Source organism: Typha latifolia, chromosome 2, assembly GCF_019914945.1.
Source record: "Typha latifolia isolate L0001 chromosome 2, TyphaL0001v2, whole genome shotgun sequence".
NCBI lineage: Eukaryota > Viridiplantae > Streptophyta > Magnoliopsida > Poales > Typhaceae > Typha > Typha latifolia.
The window spans coordinates 5,211,303-5,226,274 of NC_133087.1; the positions used below are offsets into that span (position 1 = coordinate 5,211,303).

Genomic DNA, 14,972 nt, shown 5'->3' on the forward strand with positions numbered 1-14,972 from the left:
TCACCGAATGCAAAACAGAGCCAATGAACATGAACCCCAAGGAGTTCAGATAAATCTAAGCACCAAACAACAACCGACACTTTGAGAAGAAGACCATTCTATGTATAATTTAACTCACTCAGCTAACTACAACCAACTGTACCAACCAAAACAACGAGAAAATTACAAGTCACAAGTAGTAGGCCAAAAGAGCAACTACGAAATATTTCCAGGTCTAGAATAGCTTCAAGTAATTGTTTCTATTAGAAACCCATCAAGCTTAATACCACTGGTATTTATCATGCTTATCAGTAGTTGTTCCAAACCTCCTTGAGATACACATCTTCATCCCACACAATGCGAAACGAGTATAGAAAAATAGTAGTCACCTTTCTGAGCTACCCCAATTTAAATCAACCTTGAGGACGCTATCGAGTCGAAGAACACCCTTCCAGAAAGACCTGAAAATGTTAAAATTTATTTTATACCTATAGCCTATTAATCAAAGCATTAAAAAGTAGACGGCAGATTTTAAATACAATGTAGAGTATTCTTAATAGACTTTCCTTTTTCTCTTTTAGGTACTTCCATAGTAACTTTGCAACACTCAAGAATTTATTATTATTTTATATATGGGAGAACCATTCTAGTTTTATCCTGAATCCGGTTGGCAAGGCTCTCAATTTGGAGACAGGAGAGTGTGGTGAACTGGTGATAGGCTAAAAGGCTCCAAGACTATATTCCTTTCGTTGTCCGACACTTTGGGCACAAAAGTGCAACGACCACTCCACTTCACCCACCCACGTCAAATCGCGTTCACACCCAAAGCTATTCTAATAAATTAATTAAAAATTAAATATATTTTGATCATCTTCTTAACAACATATTAAAGAGTTATGATATGCGAAAGTAAAATGTTCTTATAAGACTTTGAATAATTTAATATTTTTTAACAATAAAATGCTTAACTTTTCAGCATTTTTTTTCTAGTAAAGCACTAAATTTTTCAGTATTTTTTTTTCAATAAAAACATTAATCCTATCAATATTTCACGTTAAAAAAATTGCTAAATATGATCGTCATTTTATTCGCGGTTAAGGTAAATCGCTTAACAATTTTATAGCTACAGTAAATATATCACTTTTGGTATTAAATTTGGAATGTAATATACTATGATAAATAAAGCCTTAAAGAGTCCAGTTTGGTCAAAAAAACTCAACTAAAAGGGCCCAAGTAAATTCGGGAAGTAACCCCCATAACTGCAATGAATACAGTGCCAAGAAAGGGTATTTTCGTCTTTTAATTATTATATTGTTTGACAGTTATTAACCGCAGAAGTCGTCGACTCCTGAGAGGACTTCCCAAGCAGAAACATGACATGTAAAGAAAAAAAGAAGAAATAATATTAAATTTTGGAGGTGTTATGTAAAAATAAGAGAAAAGGAAAACCTTCTGCATCTCTCGTCTCTTTACCTCCTCGCTCTGCTCCCTAACGAAAGGAGACGCCTTTCTCGCTTTTTTCCACTCCTTCCATCCTCCTCACTTGCTGCTACAGAATAGAGAGAGAAGGTTATTACTTGTATAAAAGGAAGAGAAGAGAGAGGAGATTATTGGATGGAAGAGAGAAATGGAGTACCAATTGATGGAGGTGGTAACGAAAAGTTGTCTTTGGGGTTAAAACTAAAGAGAGGAATAGCTTTGAGCAAGAAGGGAGGACCTTGCACTCCAGTGCCCACATGGAAACTGGAGGAGTCCAGTGATCCTTCGGAGCTGGACGGCCTCGCGAAGGCGCCCGTGGCGGCGCCAAGGAGGAGCTCTGTGTCGGCGCGACAGCTCGGCGCCAATCTCTGGGAGATCCAGGAACCCCGGCCCCTCGATAAGATGGGCCGAAGGGGTCACCGGACCCACCGCCATGGAGAGGGCAAGGAACCCCACGACGAGACAGTAAGATTTTGACGGATTTGTGTCTTTGCCGTTTTTGGTTTATGGGTTTTCTTGGTTTTCGATTTTGGATCCTTTGCGCATTTGGGTTTTGGTCAATTTTACTGTATCTATTGTAGGTTATGAGATTTGGATGCTTTCCTAATTAGAGAAAAGTTATAGCTAAAATGGAAATGATGGATGACTACAGAATAAATAAAGGCATTTTTTTTTCTCTTTGAGAACAATCAATTTCCAGAGGTTAAACAAAATTGTATTAATCTCATGACTGTCTCTGGATCTCTAAGACATTAGAATGTACGTAAGAAGACCAAGTTACTTATTCTAAAAACAATAGAAATCTGTAGAAAAGGTACTATTTTGATTCCAAACTAAATAAATAAGTCAAAAAGGTAGTAAATTTACTTCCTAATCTAATTGGACCCAGATACGCCTTGTTCTCAAGGTCACATTTCTTCATAGTGTAGAAAGATATTGTTGTGAATAAAATCTTCACATGCCAATTGTATAGATTAATTTGCAGTTTCCCTGATGCTAGATCCTTCTCTATAGCACAATTACATCATAAATTGTGCAAACAAAAGTGTGATATCATCCTTCAGTGTCATCCTTGGCAAATTGGTCATAAAACATTGTTCACGACCAGAGATCACAATTTGGATTGTCAGGCTTCTTTTCCACATTGGAACAATATTGTAGGATATGTAAGTATGATGAACTTGCACTTCTTAAAACAGCAACACTATTGGATATAACAGGGTTGTGGTATAATGTTATGCTTCATCTAAGAGACTGAATAAAGTCTGAGGCATTGTTCATAAAGATTTGATCTTTACCTTTAGCTCCTCTGCATCTGTCCATTTGTCCTGTATTCTTTAATTGTTCCCTAGTTGTCTCTTTGGACTACTAGTCAATTCTGAATAGGCCCTTGGTATGGTGCAGAGTTTGATTTTTATGTTGATCATCAGTTTCTATAGCACATTTCTGTGAGAATTAAATCAGTTGCATCTAGATTTGTATGAGTTTTACAATACATTTCTGTGAAAATTTCCAGCAAGCTTGCATTCAAGAAATCACGAGCTCTACTTGAAAGTTTCTCAAGTTGTTTTTTCATACTACATGATATTGAGTTATTGTTGGATCCTGGACAATTCAATCTTGGTTCCATTTCTTTAGAATTGTGGCTAGATTGGAACATACATATTTCTTCTCTCATTACTTGCAACTTGAAGATCCACCATCATAGTCCAACCATGAGAACTTAAATCTTCCTGTGAGGGAAAATTCAGCAGCAGTGAATCTGGTCTGGGCAAGCATGCAAGGCTGATGGTGAAGAGGGGCACATTTCGGGCTATGAGGGAGAGTCCATGGATGGGTGATGGCTGACCGGTGGTGGAAGGACCCTAGGTAGGATTAGGGTTGGGGTCAGCTTAGTGGTTAGGGCAGACAGGGCTTGGACGTTGGTGCTCCCAGGCAACTAGGGTGTTGCTCGGAAGGTGGAGCTCAGCTAGGATCAACCAGTGCTGGTGATTGAGGGTGGTGGCTGAGAGGTTTTGGTCTAGCCAAGTAGGGCAGATGGGAGGTAATGAGGTTAGAAACGATGTGGGGACCTTGCTGGTTGGTGGATGCAGCCAAGGGGTGGCTACAGGCCTACAGCTAGGAGGAAGCTAGGCTGAGAACAATGGCTCTCAGCTTGGACAGATTTGGTCTTGCCAAAGATGGAGATTGTGTGAGGTTAGCCACAAGTAGGCTAAGCAAGGAAGGAAAAGAAGGAGGCCAAGACAATGGGGAGAATTCAGCTAGGGAGGAGAGTGGCCAACGACTAGGTTAAGGTTAGGTCGAAAGGGAGGAGGAGAGAAAGAGAGAACTGAAATAGACCAGACTAATTCAGATTCCTACTATCCTTGACTAGTCTACCATCCACATTTACATAGAGGCTAATTTGGCTAAACTGAACCAACTAGTTGACTCCACTAGGATCTGACCATCATAAAGCATAAATTGGTTCAAACTGAACCATAAATGGACTGGAACTAATACAAATAGCAAATGATTAATTTAAAATACAATAAAGAAAGGACTCAACTCAATCGCCGTCGGACTCAGGCGACTAACACTCCAGACTTGACCCGAATTGTAACATTCCACTGTGCTTCCATATACTTTGTCCAAGGTGGGAACTCAAAAAACTAGGACATGTAGTCCGGCTCGGCCATCCAAGTCTCACGATCCTTGGAGTCAGTTACATCTGACTCCTCTATCAACATGATAGCAACCGATCTTATGCACTAGTGCTATGAGACGAACTTGTTGTCACAATAATAGCATAGGCCCTTTGTCTATCGCTCTTGACTTAGGATGTTGCACGACACATGTGGGAGGTCGGGGCTGTCCTCAAAAGTTCATGGGCCCCTTTGGATCAAATCTAGCCATGGGTGGCTGCTAGCTCGTTCGTGTCTATCATGGCGTCGAGTGGGGCCACGGGTAGCTGAGGCAGCTCCTATATGTTCATTGTTGTCCATAGTGGCTTCACCCATCTTTAAAACCCGAAGCTTCTCCATCATCACTAGAGTCGTGTGTAAGACATCCACAAGAGAATCGGGTCAAACTGCCTTCAACTTGCTTGGACGTTGTGGCGGAGTCCGCTAATGAATGTACTCCGGAGAGTGGAGCTTGGCCACTTGAACTCGATTCGAGACCCCATAAACTCCTCTTGATAGGCCTGAACAAAGGTTGCCCGAGTGAGCTTTAAAAGGATGGCCTTCATGTTCTTGTACCTAGAGAGTTCAAATCGTTGGCAAAGATCCTTCGTGAACTCATCCCACATTTGAAATGGACGATTCGCTTGGGCTGATTAGAATCATCGTATCGCGACGTCCTCCAGATGAAAGGAGACATCATACCTTGTAGTCCTCCAATATGCCTTGGTTTGAGAAAAACTACTTTGTGTGATAGATCTAATTAAGTGGGTTTTCATTGCTAAATTAATCCATGTACACAATTCAACCTTGGGTCACTGGTCCGCATGCATCCCAGTGTGCAAACTCTCGGTCATGATAGGACTCCTCTACTGTCCTCTAGTATAGCTGCCATAGGTCGAGTTCCTCATCCCACAGATCGTGCATAAGATGGCACAAGTCCACGAGTGCACAGTATCTGCCCATGGGTGCCGGTTGTTCCCAATCATGTGTGCTTGTGGCAGCTGCTTGTGGGTGGAAGGGTCATGTCTTTATGTCAAGATAATAGTGGAGAGCGACATAGGACTTGTACTTGCGGCAACCGTGATCAGCGATTCACCAGTAAGTCTGAATCTGCTTCCATTCACCTCGAGGAGAACATAAATGTTCTTTGCGATTGTTGTCTTCAACTCGGTGGGGTTAGAGCACATCATAGTTACTAGAGACGATGGATTAGGGGCTTTGGTGGTCAGCATCTCCTCGCGGAAGCCCTCAATCTCGAGTTCTATTAGTGACTCAGGTGGCACCATGTTTGACATTGAAGAACTCATCTTCATGGTCTTTTTCACTATCGTGGCACAAGTGGTAGGCATGCTGAGAAACGCTGGCTCTAATACCATTGATATGACTCGGTAATATGGGGGATCCAATGTAGGGCTGGATCAAGATCAGAAGGGGTTTTAGGCTCAGATCTAGTATGGGTGTGCGCAAAGCTGATGGCAAGGTCGTGTCTCGAGCTATGGGGGTTGAGTCCGTAGATGGGTGGTGGAAGGACTCTAGGTGGGATTAGGGCAAAGGTCAACTTAGTGGTGTTGGTGAGGCTAGAAATGAGGTGGGACGAGGTACGAAAGGTAAGGTGGAGGTTGAGAGCAAGTGGGGGGCTTTCGGCTAGTTGGTGGGAGTGGCCCATGGGTGCTGACGGAGAGGAGGCTAGGCTGTGGGGAGGCGGCTCTTGGTCTGGACGGGTCTAGTCTTGGCTGAAAGGTGGGGATGGTGTGAGGTCAACCATAAGTAGGTTGAAGCAAGGGGGAGAGCTGGGCTTGGGAGGGGAGGGGCCAACAGCTGGGAAGGGAGGTTGGGAGCTGGGTTTAGATCAAAGAGAGAGAGAGAGAGAGACTAGGCTAATTCAGATTCCAACTATCCCTGGTGACTAACTTGACTAGCCAACTCATCTAGGACCTGACCAATATAACATATAAATTGGTTCGAACTGAACCATACATGGACTCAAACTAATACAAATAGCAAATGACTAATTTGAAATATGTTAAATGAAAGACTCGACTTAATCAACTTCGGACTCACGTAACTAAGATTTGAACCTAGCTGATGAGATTTGGTTTGAACAGCATGTAGGATGTATTTAGTTTGATAGCTATCCAATAAAATAGATTTGGTAGGATTTTAGTATAATGTTGAAGAAAATTATGCTTTTCTTTCCTGTAAGTTCTTCTCCATTAGAAATATCTGGAGAATGGGCTTGATCTAGCAAGGAGAAGTTGAATGGGATTAACCTTGCGATGAGGTTCATCTCCTTGACCTTGCCAATGCACAAGGTCGTGCACATGAAGAATTGTTGGGGAAGATACAAGATTTTTTTTCAAGTAAAAATGTTCAATAAATGCTACAAATTATAAACTGTACAAGGTATGCTCACTTTGTTTAAGAGAAACTGACACTAAACAAACAGATCTTTCTTTTCCATTGCTATGTTCTATGCTGTCTTGTGAATCTTCAGCCAACCATGCAATATCTTGTTGTATTAATCCATCATATATGCTTTCTCTGAAATTCATCCTGTCACTAGTTTAGAACCAGTTTGACAAGTAAACTAAACAATTTAGGTTTTTGGTTTCCACTGTTAATAACTTTGAGTTAATTAAGCTCTGATTGTAAATTCAAATCTGCCACTAGTAACCATATCTCGGAGACACTCATATCCATTTCAAATTATTAAAATCACACTCAACTAACTATTATTTTGTTCATTGTCTCAGCTCCAGAATTGTGGTAGATTAAGGAGGCATGCCACAGCTTCATTGATCGATCATCATACGATGAATAGAAGGAGTAGTCAAGCTGTACAAGATCTATCTTCTGCAAGTTATTGTAGCTCAACGGGGGTAATTGTGCACAACTTCTACCATCTCATGCAGATTACTTGACATCTCACCAGATTGTGACAGGGCTTTCTTGTCAATTTATTATAATTTTGATACATTCTTGTTTATGATTTGAATAAGGGATATACTAATTAATGAACTAGGTGGACGTGACTCATGAGCCAGTAGGCTATTTAATTATGTTACAGGTAACGTTCTTAAAAATGTTAGGTGGACAACATCTACATCCCAATGAAACTTTTTAGGGATGGTCAATATGCGATGCTGTCAGATACAAGTTAACTTCAGTTTTTTTTTCCTTGTAAAACTTCCTTTTTTTACAGTGAAAACCTGTAAAGAAGTTACCATAATTGTATTGTTTTTGAATCTTAACTTAAATGAAATAAAAAGGCCATTGCTGGCTGCTCTGTGTTATAGTTTGGAGCATTTATAAGAAGTATGATCTTAGCAATAATATTCACACTTCATACAATGTGTAAAATGTCCAGTAGGATGTTCCTTTTGAAAATATTTAGAGATAATTAGCTCCTTGTTTTGCTAGTCTTTTTCTTTTATATTTACAGACTTGTTGTGCAGTGTTACAGTACTAACAATTCTACGTAAAACAAGATTCTGTCATCACTTAAGATCATCAAGTGTGTCAATAATGTATTAGAACTACTCTGTTGAAAATGTACATCAAAAGTAAGTCAAGTTATGAAGTCCAATATACTTTTACGAGTGAATGAATCACAACATATTTATTACTTCAAAATAGAAGTACCTCTGATATATCATTTTCTGGTCTTCTACAATTATCTTTGTATACTTGACTACTTGTGAGCCTGTATTTGCGTCTGACTCCTGTCATTTCCCCTCACCTCGGAAGAGACCACTTGCTTGGCTTGGCTTTCGGACCTCCCCTACCATTATCCGAGGGATCTGGTTCTCCTTATATCGCTCTTTTTAGTTACCCGTCTTTGAAGGTTAGCCTTCTTTCAGTCTTTCCAGAAAATAAAGATTCGTCTTTGCTTTCTTTTAAGGTCTATGATAGAGAGAACAACTGTAACAGTACAATTTAGTCAAAGCTGTTATTTCTTTCATTCCATCAATACATGATCAGTCCCCTCTTGCCTTGCCAGGTGCTTATAGATGCATTTGAATTGAACTGTCATACTAGAATGCGTGCAAACATTTGCATAGTTTAGTTTTATATGCTGGTTTAGGGGGCTTTCTTTCTAATAGAACTTGTTGTCTCACTGAACAGTTTTCTAAGTTTGGTCATATGTCTTTTGAATTAGCAGGTTGCTGCTAACCAAGCTGTCACCCCAAGTAGTTCTTTGGATCTTAAGACAATGCCTGGGGAAGCAAGTTTTAGCATTACAACATCAACTGAATTATTGAAAGTCCTCAATCGCATTTGGAGCCTAGAGGAACAACATGCAACCAATGTATCATTGGTGAAAGCATTGAAGGTGGAATTACAGAAAGCACTGGAACGTATTCAGGATCTTAAGCAAGAGCGGCAAGAATATCATGATGAAATGGAAGCGTTGATGAGGCAAGCTTCAGAGGAGAAAGTGATTAGGAAGAACAAAGAGCAAGAAAGAATTAAGGCAGCAGTACAGTCCATAAAAGATGAACTTCAGGACGAGAGATACTTGAGAAAACGCTCTGAGAGCCTCCATAGGAAGCTAGGAAAAGAGGTATCTGAATTAAAAGCAGCATTGTTGAAAGCTGTAAAAGATTTGGAGAAAAAGAAGAAAGCAAATTGGCTCCTGGAAGATCTTTGTGATGAATTTGCAAAGGGAATTAAGAATTACGAGGTGGAAGTCAGGGAGTTGAAGCAAAGGTCTGTAAAGGATTATGCCCATAAATTTGACAGTTTTACACTTCATATTGCAGAAGCATGGTTAGATGAGAGAACGCAAATACAAATTGCCAAAGCTAGAGGAGATTTGTCAGAGCAATGTGCAATCAGAGAAAGGTTAAGTGGTGAAATCCAGACGTTCCTTCAATCAAGGTTGTCGTGTATCTCTAAGAATGATGATACATACAAGGCTAATGGAAACCGAGATGGTAACTTACGGCGCCAATCTCTTGAGTCCGTTCATTTGAATGGAACAGCTAGTGCACCTCAAGATGCGGAAGATAATGATTCTGAAGCCAGTGATTTCCAGTGCTTTGAACTTAACATGGGTGCACATGATACTAAGAGCCATGACCAACTAAAAATACCTCATGAAAATGGCATAGAAAATTTTGGCTCAACAAGGAAATCAAATTTTATAGGGAAAATAATGGAATATTCTGAAAATACCAATTGTCAAAGTTCATCCAGCATGCATGCGAAATTTGTCACTGGAAAAAGTAGGACAAAATCAAGTGACAACAACATGCAGCTTGTAGATGGAGCAGAGGGAGCTAATACGCTTGGTGATTCTGAACTTGCAGGAGTGGGAGCAGCTCAAAGTGAAATTGTTGAGGCCGAGGAATATGAAAACTGCCATGTTCAGGAAATTGGAAAGTTCACACAGCCAGAGAGTGATGGCATGCTCTCATTGAAGAACAACTCAGAATATTCTGAAGTTCATCATGGTGGTTATCTAGGGAAGTCTCAGAATCATTTTTCATGGAGGGATCAATGCAATGAAGGCTTTCCTTCAGGAGAATTACACAATCTTTCGAGCCCAATACAGCAAAGGAATTACCAGCGTGCATATTTGGATATTGAGATAACTGAATGCTCTCCAAAACTACAACGAGGTGTGGAAGAAAATACTTTGAAGGCAAAACTACTTGAAGCAAGGTTAGAGGGACGGCATGCTCGATTGAGAGCTTCAAGGGTTTCCTCAACTGGAAGAATAAGGAAATGAACATGCAGCTGGTAAAATTTCAGTTTCAAGGAATTCAATGCCAATGTCTCGAAGCTACTTTCTGCAGCGGCAGACGTTTCGTGCTTTTCTCTTTTATTCCTCATGGTTTTAGGTTCTATATATCACAGATGCAGGATTTTTGAGAGAGTACCGATCTTGACTTTCTTAATATATGTTAGAAGTCTACTTCTATGAGAAATTTTGACTATTTCTGTATGTATAGGGTTGCGGAACTACGTATATAGAGCTCTTTTATGCGAATGCCACCCATCTCCTATGTATGTTGGCAAATCTTGCTTGATGCTGTCTACATGTTCGGACACTACCTTGTATTAGTCGATTTGATCTAACCATCCATTCCAATTCATTGTAATTTTTACTTCATTCAGTGCAAAGAATAGTCTTGAGTTGTTTCTATGTTTGGATAACTGGGTGCGAAGAATAAGATTTCTTTCACAAGAATGTTTACTGAAAAGAACTAATGGTCTTCTGTTAGTTCTCTTTGGGCCTGTGATAGATCCTGTAGAAATCTGATCATCTTTGCAAACTATGAACTCATAACTAATATGTGCATTAACAAATTAAAATATGAGGTTTTCTTTCCTAAGAATTTTTCCAATATTGCTCGCATGAATATTTTGAGAACTCTAAATATGCATGCTGGGAGATATTTCATTTTAAATACCACACGTTCTAAGATTTATTCGTCGCATTTTTTTTTTATTAGAGACTAAGAAAGAGTTGCCCAAAGGCAGTTATAAACTTTCAGGCAATTTCCTCTGGGAAAATAAAAAGGATCTTTTTCTTTCTGCCATGAATGAGATTATAAGGGTATGATAGGTCTACTGGTATTTGGAGATATCTATGATCTCTTCTACCCCTTTGGATAAATAGCCTACTTTTGTGAACACGAAGTATAGAAATGCCTTCTCTATGGTTTTTAACCTTTTTTTTTCTGGACAGCCAATGGAATTTTGATATCATCATGCACTGTTTTGGTTCTGGCCTTTGCGAGGTGAGAATATTTCAATATCTCCATCCCCTTGGGGGGGGATCCATGGTTATGGAAATTGCACCCCTCTGGAATTTCTATCTCTAAGTTTGCTTACTATTTTCTTTGCAAGTCTAATGGGCTCATAGTTAGCTAGGAAGGTTTGGTCCCTCCTTCCAATTATCAAAATCTTTATGTGGAAGTATGCACTTACACGACATTTGTCTTTCCACTAATTCTGGTCGTCCCATTTGCTTCCTTGTCGTTCGTCGAGTCTATTTTTCCCACTTGTTCTTCCATTGCAGGTGGCCTTCGCCTTGTTAAATTTTGTGAGGACCTATCTTTCAGGGAACAATTGGGGTGAAGGACTCTGGCTTAACAATGGTGAAGGGTTTCTTGAACCAAAAGGTTGGTTGCTTGCCTGCCTTGTTAGTTGTCATCCTTTGGCAAATCTAGAGATATCTACAATAATATTGTTTCAATGCTGAAAGGGAAGACATTGAAAAGGTTAAGCCTCACCTCCATCAATTTGTTGTATGGATATCAAATTCTACTCAGTTCCAAATAAAAATTAGCTCTGAATAATAACTAAACAACCACTTGGACTTATTAATAGTACACTTATGCGTGTTTCTCTCTCCTCTCATTTCATACATTCAAATTTATTTTATCCCTCGATGAGATAACACCCATTAGCTTATCACTTCATATTTTCTCTCCCATCTCTTCTATCCAAAGCATGCCTTGATAAGACAACACTTAAATCTCTTCCATCCAAAGCATGCCTTGATAAGACGACACTTAATAGTAATTTATTATTTTCCATGCGGACGCGCAGAAGTTATGATGATAGTACGGGAAAAAATTTCTCTTTGTAATCATATAACGAATATATTATGTATTTATATCTCTAATTTCTAATACAATTTTACTATTCGATATTATTATTACATTAAATATAATTGTTACTAATATACAACTAAATATTAAAATAAATTATACCGATATTAATTTTCTTCTTCAAACATAAAAAAAAATTAGAGTAATTCTTCCAAAATATAAAGATCTTTCTTCACAGCGCCAGCTACAGGCCTATAATTCCTAATTGCAATAGTGATTAGCTTTAAAAAGGTTTCAAAAATTCACCGATTTCTCTAATAATTAAATCTGAAAAATAGACACTACTTCCTAGAAAAAGTCGATAGGAGGAATCTAGTAACCTGGTAAAGCTACAAATTTGACGTGAAAGGGCATCATCGCCCCTATAAATTCTTTTTAACGTTACCCATGTTACTCGGAACTAAAGCCCACTTCCAAACCACTGGGGAAGTGACGCGTGCTGTGCAAAGCTAGCTTAGAGAAAATAAATTTTATTTTAAGCGACTAAGTTACAAGATTACTGGCCCTCTCAGTGGAGTAGTACTACACAATACTCGCAGATATCGAAGAAACCATTACTTTTTTAATGGGAAAGGAGCAAAGTTAGCGGTGGGTAGTATGACACCATAACTATATATACATATACAGGAAGAGAGAGAGAGAGAGAGAGAGAGAGAGATTACTCCTGTTCCAGTTCGATAAACACCACTTGATGACTTGATAAGCATGAATAAATGCGAGCTTATGGAATTTGTAGAGGGAACGATAGATAAGAGACATTTATACGCGTCTCCCTAGTGCTTTCTATTCTGCAGGAAGAGTAATGTTTAATAAGTGCAGTGACGAAGGAGAAAGTCGTGTATTGATAGCGTTCATTTCGTTGCGAAGTATCTGGAAGCATATAATGGCATTACACATAGATTTCATCTAGAAAGTTGGATCATATTCTTTTCATCTAGGGTTGTTCAGATCCATGGAAAACAATTTGGAAACACTAGTCACTGCTGCTGGTTAGTTTCCATGATTATGATGGACATCTGTACGAACACACCAGATAAGCCTTTCTTCCCCCCCTGGAACAATGGAAAAGGCTGCGAAGGATATGATTAAAAGCGTTAATACAGGCTTAATGAGTGAAATAAAAAGCTAGCGAATAGAATGGCTGATATATAACTGAAATAACAAGATGCTCCTCATTAAAATCATAGCCATTCAGATATAAATAGAGTATCATATTTTTGGCTAAATATTAAAGCTTTTATATTTATAATAAATGCTTAAACAACGTATTTTTAAGCATATGGAAACATAAGATAACAAATTTAAATAAACGACAAGCGCAAGTACCCTAGAAGAACACTAGAAGATTTAAATGGAAACCCTAATAGCTCCATTAAGGATGGTAGTCAGAAGCTCAAGAGAGAGGAACACTCAAAAGAGGAACAGTGGCTAGAATATCGACTGGCAAAAATCTCAGCAACAAGTGGCCCTGATACAAGAAATAGTTCATTTAATCTATGCATCACCTCATATAGTAGATGAGAAAGGCCTATATTCACATGTAAATAGATAACCTTTGTAATAAAATTGTAAGAACTAAAAAGAGACTTGAGAGAGACAGTAGCAGTAATGTGTCAAATATTGAGTGAAGTTTAAGCCACAAAGCACAAGGCTAGGTTAGTTGAAAATTTACAACATCTGCTGACAAAACATGCATAGGAACTTGAACTAAGAGCATTCCCCAAAAACTTTGGCTGAATGTTGTCGGTCTAATACGCTGGAGATTCATGAAGTCTATTAGTACTACACTTTAGGGTTTGAAGCAGTAAAATTGCAAGTGCTATTTAAGAACCGTTTATGAAGGTATATAATATTATCAAGTGGTAGATCACGCCATTAAGGAGAATCACAAAGAAAGTGAATTTATAAAACATATATAGACACACAAAAAAAAAGATTTTGAGACGAGTAAGGTGGTGGAAGCAAAGATTGAAGTAATAAAGCTGCAATAATAAGAAAACAAATAATGTTAAAACAAGCATATCACATACAATCTTGGAAGTTGCTCTACTATAAGAACCTAGAGACTGGAGGCTTACTTGCTTGTACGAGACTACATGGAGTAGATTTTGGGTTACCATTCTTGTTACAAGTTTATCTCCTAAAACCTAAAGAAGAAGAATGTCCAAATGATAAACGCAAGTCAGCAATTAGAGAGAACCACACACTATAGATAGAGCATATAATTAGCAGCTAAGCACCTTAAAGATCCAACTTCTACAAACTAATGCAAGTAGAGCAAAGTCAACAACTTTGATGCAGGGCTCAAAGTGTCAAACAACACAGAGGAAAACCCAAGAGAATAGATTTAGAGAATCTCACTTGGCAAGACCTAATCAAGGAAAATTAGATTCAATCAAAGTTAGACGTGCTTGTTAATATACAAGAAATCCAACCGCAAGTAAATAAAACATTCAAGTTTAAAGCAAGAAAAGAATAAAGATTGGAGATCTTTATGTTACACGGGCTAGTAGAGAGAAGGGAGCTCCCTTCAGTCCAAGCAAAGATAGTGCAAGATCCAACTCATCTCCCGCATCATTCACTCATCTACCAAGTAGAGCTCAAAACTTTTAACTCCCATTCACTTGGCATATAAATGAATGAGTCGGCAGCTAATTTGATCCCACAACCACCCATGAGTGGACTGAAGGAAGCTCTCTTGGCAAATCCCATGCTCAAAAGAGAACATAACACCGCATCAAAACAAAAAGATCAAACGCTTGCACAAAATCATAGGAAAAATAAAAACAAATATTACGCAACAGCAGCAGAACCAAAAGAAGAGTAGGGAACTTTATGTTGGTGTCACAATCATGCGTTGTGAGGATATATAACAAGATCTAATAGAGAGGCCATCTTCTATATTTGCCAGCTGTGGGTGTATGGTCTTCTTTCGTTCTCTCAGTCTATGGCGATAATAGAAATGAGAACAGCTATGGAAGAAGACCCTTAAATAGCTACAAGGCAAGCTGGTATCACATCATGCAGGAAAATTTGTTTTAGAAATGATATGGGTCATTCAAAGTCATGTTCTCGGTTTCTTCGACGCATAATCTAAGCCTTGCCGACTACGGGAATAATTTCTTTTTTATTCTAAATACAATATTGCTAAACATCATAATAATTGTATTTTAAAATATAAACATTATTTATTAAAATTATATTTGATACTACACATTAATTCTAT

At 38.7% G+C, this 14,972-nt stretch overlaps 1 protein-coding gene and 2 long non-coding RNA genes across 6 annotated transcripts; 1 reads left to right on the forward strand and 2 right to left on the reverse strand.

Annotated features, from left to right (window-relative positions):
• Positions 1-65: 65 nt before the first annotated feature.
• On the reverse strand, positions 66-1,663 carry LOC140780984 (uncharacterized). The gene is made up of 3 exons (XR_012107619.1): positions 1,616-1,663; positions 1,429-1,528; positions 66-440 (listed from the first exon to the last, which is right to left on the reverse strand). It is a non-coding gene; the product is annotated as an uncharacterized lncRNA (long non-coding RNA).
• On the forward strand, positions 1,399-10,272 carry LOC140780983 (uncharacterized protein At5g41620-like). Its single transcript, XM_073126723.1, has 3 exons — positions 1,399-1,923; positions 6,875-7,000; positions 8,284-10,272. Exons 1-3 carry the CDS (start codon positions 1,594-1,596, stop codon positions 9,853-9,855), a joined length of 2,028 nt encoding a protein of 675 aa, XP_072982824.1. The 5' UTR covers positions 1,399-1,593; the 3' UTR covers positions 9,856-10,272.
• Positions 10,273-12,565: 2,293 nt separating this feature from the next.
• Positions 12,566-14,710, reverse strand: LOC140782948 (uncharacterized). 4 transcript variants are annotated; one of them, XR_012107971.1, is made up of 4 exons: positions 14,549-14,710; positions 13,987-14,117; positions 13,825-13,893; positions 12,566-12,816 (listed from the first exon to the last, which is right to left on the reverse strand). It is a non-coding gene; the product is annotated as an uncharacterized lncRNA (long non-coding RNA). The 4 variants fall into 4 exon arrangements; XR_012107970.1 differs by having other exon boundaries at positions 14,544-14,709; XR_012107968.1 differs by lacking the exon at positions 14,549-14,710 and having other exon boundaries at positions 13,987-14,496.
• Between the last annotated feature and the right edge of the window lie 262 nt (positions 14,711-14,972).

What these genes read in the sequence shown, in the direction of transcription:
- LOC140780983 (XM_073126723.1), top strand. Translation starts at nt 1,594, where the DNA reads ATGGAAGAGAGAAATGGAGTACCAATTGATGGAGGTGGTAACGAAAAG. An exon ending in AGGAACCCCACGACGAGACA is followed by an intron (nt 1,924 to 6,874) that starts GTAAGATTTTGA and finishes TCATTGTCTCAG; the next exon opens with CTCCAGAATTGTGGTAGATT. An exon ending in GTTATTGTAGCTCAACGGGG is followed by an intron (nt 7,001 to 8,283) that starts GTAATTGTGCAC and finishes TTGAATTAGCAG; the next exon opens with GTTGCTGCTAACCAAGCTGT.